This window comes from Terrapene carolina, unplaced genomic scaffold, assembly GCF_002925995.2.
Source record: "Terrapene carolina triunguis isolate 2854851 unplaced genomic scaffold, T_m_triunguis-2.0 Scaffold998, whole genome shotgun sequence".
Classification (NCBI taxonomy): Eukaryota; Metazoa; Chordata; order Testudines; family Emydidae; genus Terrapene; species Terrapene triunguis.
In genome coordinates this window covers 3,333,219-3,340,934 of record NW_020665349.1, presented here as the reverse complement: position 1 = coordinate 3,340,934, position 7,716 = coordinate 3,333,219, and the positions used below count along the sequence as shown (strand labels likewise).

At 45.4% G+C, this 7,716-nt stretch overlaps 1 protein-coding gene across 3 annotated transcripts in view; it reads right to left on the bottom strand.

Annotated features, from left to right (window-relative positions):
• Window positions 1–7,716, bottom strand: part of KIF24 (kinesin family member 24) — a 32,172-nt gene continuing 24,456 nt past the window's right edge. For 2 of the 3 annotated variants that reach the window (XM_026661286.1, XM_026661288.2), the window contains 2 exons: window positions 7,073–7,166; window positions 1–3,515 (listed from right to left, as the gene is read on the bottom strand). In XM_026661286.1, coding sequence (XP_026517071.1) covers window positions 3,375–3,515; window positions 7,073–7,166 — 235 coding nt within the window. In that variant the 3' untranslated portion in view covers window positions 1–3,374. The remainder of the gene's footprint in view (window positions 3,516–7,072; window positions 7,167–7,716) is intronic. The other variant, XM_026661287.1, reaches the window with a different exon arrangement.

Here is a 7,716-nt window from a genome sequence, read left to right as displayed (position 1 = left end):
AGTCAATAGAATTTTAATTTAAATACAGTAAATTTAAGCACAACACAAAAGTCGGCCATGCACGCTAGCATCCACTCACTGCACTCAAATTCAAAAGTGAATTCATTTTAGTTCTTAGTTTACGTGATTTTACATGGTCAGGCTCTTCATACAACCAGGTTGTTTTATAAACAGTACACACCCCATTCATCAATCTGAAATGAAAACCATCTCGATCAGACTTCACTGTAATAGACAGCAAGCGCATACCTGTAAAGGGACGCCAACTTGCACACGAATTAAAGTAACATCTAAGTAACAGAACTGAAAGACTGGAGGGGAGAAATATTGTTAGTGCATTCGACAGCAGCTTGTGTAGTCAATATTACCATTTCCTCTCTATACTCAGGATCCAATTCTCCAAACAAGTGGGCCTGTAATGCACGACTGCTGTGCTTAATGTTAATGTGTGCAAGTGTTTCCAGGCTTGGTGCCTTAGTTTCTTCTCCTGTTTATGAGCGTCTTACACAGTAACAGGCGAGAAAAATATTAAGTAGAAAAATTAGATTGTGCCACCACAACCCAAGGACACGTAGTACCTGAGAGGAGTTAACTCCTTTTGAAAAACTGCCTAGATTTCAAGTTATTGGGGGCCCTTTTAACTTAAAATGTACAGGGAGAATCACACTCTGCTCAGTGAACTCTCCTTGTGAAATGGGTTTGCTAGGCTGAAATGTGCCAGTTCTAATCCCTTTCATACAGCACTGAAGACTGAGCACTGAGACAGAGCATTTAAGGCTTACATTCAGCTGGGTGCAAAAATCCTGTATCCAAACTGGCTCCCACCTCCTGGACGGATGGCTGGTTTGCTCATCCATATTGTCACTGATACATCCTGGAAAACTAGTGAGGTAAGATCAATGGGTTTTTCATGCAACTGGTGTTACAAATGGTTCTTCTCCGGCCGCCTGCTTAGAAATGGCCATTTTAAATAACCCCGTAGGAACATGTCTAACCCTTCTCCCGGCGAACTTTCAGGCTTTTGCTTTGCTGAGCCTTTCTTTAAAATTCTTCTCCCTGGTATGTGGAGGTTTTATTACTCACCTGTGCCTGCCTGCGTGCCTTTGGGGCCCCTCTGCTTCCCAAATGTAAAGACACAGAGTCCTGCCACTTGCTTCTAGTCTTCGCCTTGGCAGGCGCTCACTTCCTGCTCTGTATATAACCATCTGCCCAAGGGAACCCCCTCCTCTTCCTGTGACCGCTGCACACACTTCCCTCCCACCTCCTGCCTAACCTGCGTGCTAGCCACAGCACTCCACCACCAAGCTTTGTCTTCTGCAAATATGCTAAGAAATTGCTATGGACGCTATTGTAAAATGTCAGTATCTACCTGCTTGCAGTCCTGGAACGTTCAATGATAGACTCTGCTGGATCTTGGCCCCTCTCTGAGCATTCCTGACCCACAAGGGACGGAGGGGAGGGGAAAGGGCTTTCCAACAATCATTTATTTTAAAGGAAAATTCCCAAAGAAACTCAGTGCCACCTCTCCTCTTACCACTCAGTAATTAGAACCACCCAACCCACCTAGGGACTAATGGAAGGAAATCCATGTTCCTCCATGGTTTTTTTTTTCTTGACTACTGATTATCAAACATGTCTGCCTTGGTACATGCCAAGGTGCTATGCTTAAAGGATATAAAACAGGTACTTTCTCGCTCCATGTCTGAATGCCTCATTTCCCTGAGGAGTGAAAGCTGCTTTCTAAGAGGCAAAGGCAACCTGGCTGGCTTCCTGGAGCTGCTGGTTTCAACTGTGACTTGATGCTGGCTTGTAATCTGAATACATGAAAAACCTTAACTCCTCACATCTTGGAATACAGCCTCTCTGCTCCCAGAGATAAGCCAGCCGGTTGCGAGAGGGAGACCTGACAGCAAGGGAAGTCAGAACTTTGAAAGATCACTTCTGAATTTAAGGTTGCTTTGCATATTTCTTGCCTTAGAATTCTGTTCCTGAGCATTTGTTATATGTAAAGTTTCTAGGAGCATTTGCACAGGGATGCTACCTTTGCAAAGCCCCAAGCCACTGGCTAACACTGTCTGTCTGTCTAGCTGAAAGGTTACTGTACTACTGCCTGTCACAAGCCCAGGCTCCAGTGCAGTTATGGTTGCAGACTGGAAATTCAGATTCTCAGAGGATACGCTGTTATTTCACCCCTGACATTTATGATTAACTCCAATATTTTAATCAAGCCCCTTTTGCCTATGTCTAAGTTCTTTATAAACTCAGATTCCTCTGAGAATAGATTTTAGAATGTGTTCAGTTTCTGGAGTACATGAGCTGAGATACACATTCTTCAAGGTCACTTATGGCTTAAGCTGGTATACTCCTTTGTGGAGCAAACGTGGGACGTAAGAGACCTGTCCGTTGTATCTGTGGAGGGATCTAGTTGATGGCTCTGAGGTGTGGGATTCAGCAGCCAACTTCAGGAAATAGTGAGGCTAATGAGTGTCTAAACCCAAACACAACAAGCTGGTGATATTTTGCAGCTGGCTCTGAGGGGGAAAATCAGTTCTGCAGTTTGATCTGAATGGGAGAACTGTACTACTGCGTAAGCTGCAGCAGTGGACAGACCCACAGCCATCCCACTTGCCACTAGGCCAAGATCCTCTGATTAACTGGCACCAATGTAAAATCAATACAGGCAGCAGCATGTGAATTTTCAGTGCAAGTTCTCTTGCACATGAGCCTTCTAAGAAGTCATTTATTGTCCATCACTTAAAGCATCCTTACACTAGGTCCGCAATGTTCGTACCAGGCCCAGAATGACTGTAGCCACCTCCTTGGTTCTTCCGAAACTATAAACCAGTCTGGCGCTAACTAGATTTTCATTGAACACCTGCCTGGTTATTTTACTCCAGCAAACAGCTGTTCCTCTTCATGTCCTCACTCGCTTCTTAAAACCGTTCTTGTAAGTCTGGAATATTTCTTTTCACAGACTTTTCTGGTTTCAAAGGGTTTTCCTAGCGGCGTCATTTTCTCAGCAGCACACAAGTGCCGTTAACGAGAGGAGCGAGTATGAAAACCTCAGCCGGGGACTCCTGCTGCTGCGGGGTGCATTTGAAGGCGACAGAATTATTGCTTCAAAGCACATGGTTTCCTATTATAAGGATGGACCTGGGAATGCAGAGCCCCTGGCTTCAAACCAGATCTATAGAGATTTCTCATTGACTTACATTTCTCTCAGCCATTATCTAAAATATATGTTAATCATAAACACCAAATTTGACACTAAGCACCTCCCTTGCTGCAGGGGAACCTAACCCCCAACGGTGGGGAAATAGTGAGCATTTGTTGCCATAACTAGTCCGTGTGGGATGAATGCAATCTGAAGCGGACTAAGGTGGTGTAGTTCGTTGCAGGGTAGCGTCAGTCTCGGGCCAGGCTAAATAGAGCTGAAGCTGGGCTCGCATGCTTTGGATACACTTTGATTTCAGCATCAGGATTTCGTCCAGTTTGGTCACATAATTTTCAAAATCCTAGAGTGGAAAACAAATCAACAGAATTAATGCTGGACGGTGGATGATGGGGCGGAGGGGGAATAACTCGCACGCACAGAGTGAGGCGTGAGGAAAAGAGCTGCTCTTCGGAAGCAGTAAATAAAAGTACGTTTTGCATTCTACTTCCATTGTCATCAAAGCACTCAATATTCTCTTGTTAAAGGCCTGACCTTGAAAAACAGCACAGCTCTTTTGGCAAGAGTCTCGGGGCCCCGGCTCCTGGGGCTAACTGGCTTATTTACTGATCCCCCTGTATTTCTGTCTTCCAGTGAAGTTAGTGCTGGCAAAGGGGCTGGATCATAGGTCGGGATGGTGACAGTCCTACATCACTATGGTATTGATTGGGTGCCAGATACAGTAGTAAGAAAAGCACATTTGAAATGGGCTCTGCTCTTGCCATTCTCCAGTTCGGCTGCACCCCCCCCTTCTCTCCAATCTACAGGAAAGATGCAATGCAAGCCCGTTCCTATCAATGCACCTCAGTCCTGACCTGATGGGAATCAGCACTGTGACAGTCTCCATAGCCCATTCAGTCTTAGGTCCCCCTCACTTGGGCCTGTCCATGTGATTTTTTGGGGGGCAGGGAAGGTGGTGGGGATGGGCTGGTGATATTGATACCTGTATACTAAGAACTGAACGGAGTCCATTAGGTCACATGGTAGGAATTTGTGGTTTTGGTAAGGAAGCTCTGATTCAATCCCAAAGTAAATTTAAATTTAAAGAATTGCTGTCAGTGATTGGTGACAGAGCACAATCACTTAGAATCAGTTGAACTGTGTGTTATGCAGTTTGGATGCTCTACAACTTGTTATAAGGGGATTTGTGTTTCTAGATTATTATTGTATCAGGGATTATTAGTTGGTGTTTTATTAGGGAAAGAATCCTGCCTGTGTCAATCATTTTATTGGAAGGCTGTATCTGTGTCTTCCATGTACTTCCTAAGCTACCTTCAAGACCCATGCCCAAGGAAAGAGATTAAGGGGGCAATAGGTGGGCTATTCTAGGAGCACCCCAAAACCTGTTTTTCAGGGTAACACACCAATGCCATGGAAAGACTCTTACTTGCCCACAGGGAGCAGGTGAATATATTTTCCAAGTCCCTTCCAGTGAATGATAGAAATTCAGGAGGAAAGACTGAAATATTCAAAAAGGAGAGCTGCCTCTGGCTAACCACAGGAGTATTAGGACGGCACTTGTCGAGCCCCTTAGTGAACATCCCTGGTACGTTAACAGTGAAGAAGCACCCGTGCTGTCAGCTGGAAAGCTTGGTAGACTTGCCACATGGTGGCTCCCATTCTGAATTCTCTGAGGCAAGAGTCCCTGCAGCCACACTTAACGTTTGAAGCTGTTTGGAATGAAAATGCCTTTGACCAGAGGTGATGCAGAAGGGGAGCTTCGCTTCAGTGATACGGACAGAGAGCTGAAACGGCAGCAGGACTTTGATCGGGGACACGTAAAGTAAAACAATGCTGGGTTTAGAGGAGCAGAGGGCCTGGTTACAAAACCAGCTGAGAGCTGTGTGCTTTTACAAGCAATAGAAGAGGATAACCCGAGAGCACTGGCTGGTAATGATGCACCTGGGGCCGGGCGGATGCCTGCACAAGGTAATGGCACCCAAGGTGCGGATTGTGACAGTTATCCAATTTCCTGTGATATCCTGGACAAAACTGACTGAATTAAGTTAAACCTTATTGAATTAAGGCTAAGTATTTTCGGAGTTCATAGTATTACAAATGCAAAGGAGTATGGATTATTGTGGGACTGTATGGAACTTCTTTAGGAGGAAGACAAGATTCATGCAATCTCTGGGAAGTGTTGTGAGCGTCAAAAGACTATGCTGAACAAGGTAGCAGACATGATTGATCTTTTGGGACAATCTCTGAGAAGTGGAATTCCTAGGAACTACTTAGGAGGAGGGGATTGCAGACTTCCCCCTACGGACTCAACCTCTGAAGCTTCGGAGGGGCAGGGTGCGGGGGGGGGAGGGTTGCCTGCTGCTCACCTGTTACATTAGGGAAGTTCAAAGACAAACTGTATAAAGGAGTAACTGACTTACTAATGAGTGTGCTTGTTCTGAGCGAAAGCTGTTATGAACGTGTGACCACAGAAAACCCCCTGGGTGGAGCTTGAAGGACTGATCACCACCTTGAGTCCTGGTTGCAGCCGGGGTGATCTCTGGTAAGCTTATTAGCATACACACAGGTTCTTTTATTGTTTTAATATCTTTTCTCTGTAATGCTTTTACCCTAAGGATCAATGTGTTTTTGTAGAATGAGCTGGGTGGTAACTAACCTGTGGTCAATTACACTGTTAACTCTCTCTGAGGAGAGAAGTGAAGCAGGCCTGCTTGGGTAGTCTGTCTTTTGCTGGGGATATCACAACATAGTCTGGGAACTGTGCAGCCTGGAAATACCCTGATCAGGAGGGAGAGACACATGGGTCTCCACCCCAGAGAGGGGATAGGAGAGGAGCCTGGAGTAGGAACCCTGCCTGGACCCTAAAGGGGGAATACAGGGGCAGTTGCCCGGAACTGTGACAAGGATATTCTAAGGCAGTGGCTCTCAACCTTTCCAGACTACTGTGTCCCTTTCAGGAGTCTGATCTGTCTTGCGTACTCCCAAGTTTCACCTCCCTTAAAAGCTACTTGCTTACAAAATCAGACAAACATACCAAAGTGTCACAGCACAATATTACTGAAAAATTGATGACTTTCTCATTTTTACCATATAATTATAAATCAATTGGAATATAAATATTGTACTTACATTTCAGTGTATAGTATATAGAGCAGTATAAACACGTCATTGTCTGTATGAAGTATTAGTTTGTACAGACTTCACTAATGCTTTTTATGTAGCCTGTTGTAAAACTAGGCAACTATCTAGATGAGTTGATGTACCCCCGGAAGATCTCTTCATACCCCCAGGGGCACATGTACCTCTGGTTGAGAGCCACTGTCCTAAGAAATCCGTAATGTGACTGAGGGAAGCAAGCCAGAGCTGTGGTGATGGAGCAGGGCACAGTAGAAAGAACTGGGAGAGCGCGGCCTTGCTGACTAGGAATCAGCAGATCTGTGGTGGGACAGGTAAGAGAATCCCAGATGAGAGATTGATGTGTGAGGACATTTTACTAACGTCTATGTACAGGGAGACATCATGTTTCTGTACTACTGACTGTCATTTAACCCACACTGCAGTGACAAAAGCTTCATGCGGGACGTGAATGCTGTGATATCCCTGGAGACTGGTGTGAGATAAGAAAAAGATGTTTTAAATTAAACTGTTCGTAGTCAGCATGTCATTCTCAATCTCTAGCCAAGTAACTGGCAGAGTGGAGATCAGCCAAAGCACGAGTCTTGGAACCGAGCAGTCTCCTATTAATCTGACTCGGGGATCAGATAAAGGTAGGCTCCAAAAAAGGGGAGAGACTGAGAACAGGAATTGATGGTAGGCTGTCACTAATTCAGATTAATGCTCTTTAGGATCCTTACAGAAGTTCAGTGAGCACTGAAGTCATCATTTGAAACAAACACTTACTGCTGCCGACATCTGATTGATCAAGGTCTCTTCCTTAAAACACAGGGATGCCATTTCATCCAGCTGCTCTCGATGGGCTTGAATCACAACCTGCCTAATTAACATAACAAAAAATAATGATGGTTACGTCGCCCTCCGTTCCACCTGTAACGATTGTTAGTGGGCTCTGACAAACTTCTAAGGAGAGGAAATTCCACAGATGGAGGGCTTCAGCTGGGAAAGCCCTGCCACTGAACATATTCAGGCAAGATCTTCATGTCGTGCACGCTGATGTCGCTCCACTGACTTCAGTGGCCTATGCCAATTTACATCAGCTGAAGAGCTGGCCTGGGGTATTTGAATAGGCTTCAGCTTCAAGCACTTCTCAGCTGGTCTTTGCTGTGATGATGGGGTACAAGAAAAGAAGAGTCTTCAACACCTTAAACTGAGTCTAGAAGTAAGCAAGAAGCCAGTGCAGAGACCTTCGCACAGAAGCTATGTATTTATGCTGGCCCACACCCCAAAGAAGGTTGAGCAGCTACCGCCTGCACAGGTCTGAGCCCCAAGGACAGTGGATTGCAGTCGTCTAGCCATGGATGACTAAGCGGGGAGTGGCCCACAGCTTCTTGGCTAGTCATTGATGGCACAGTGGCCCATAATGCCTC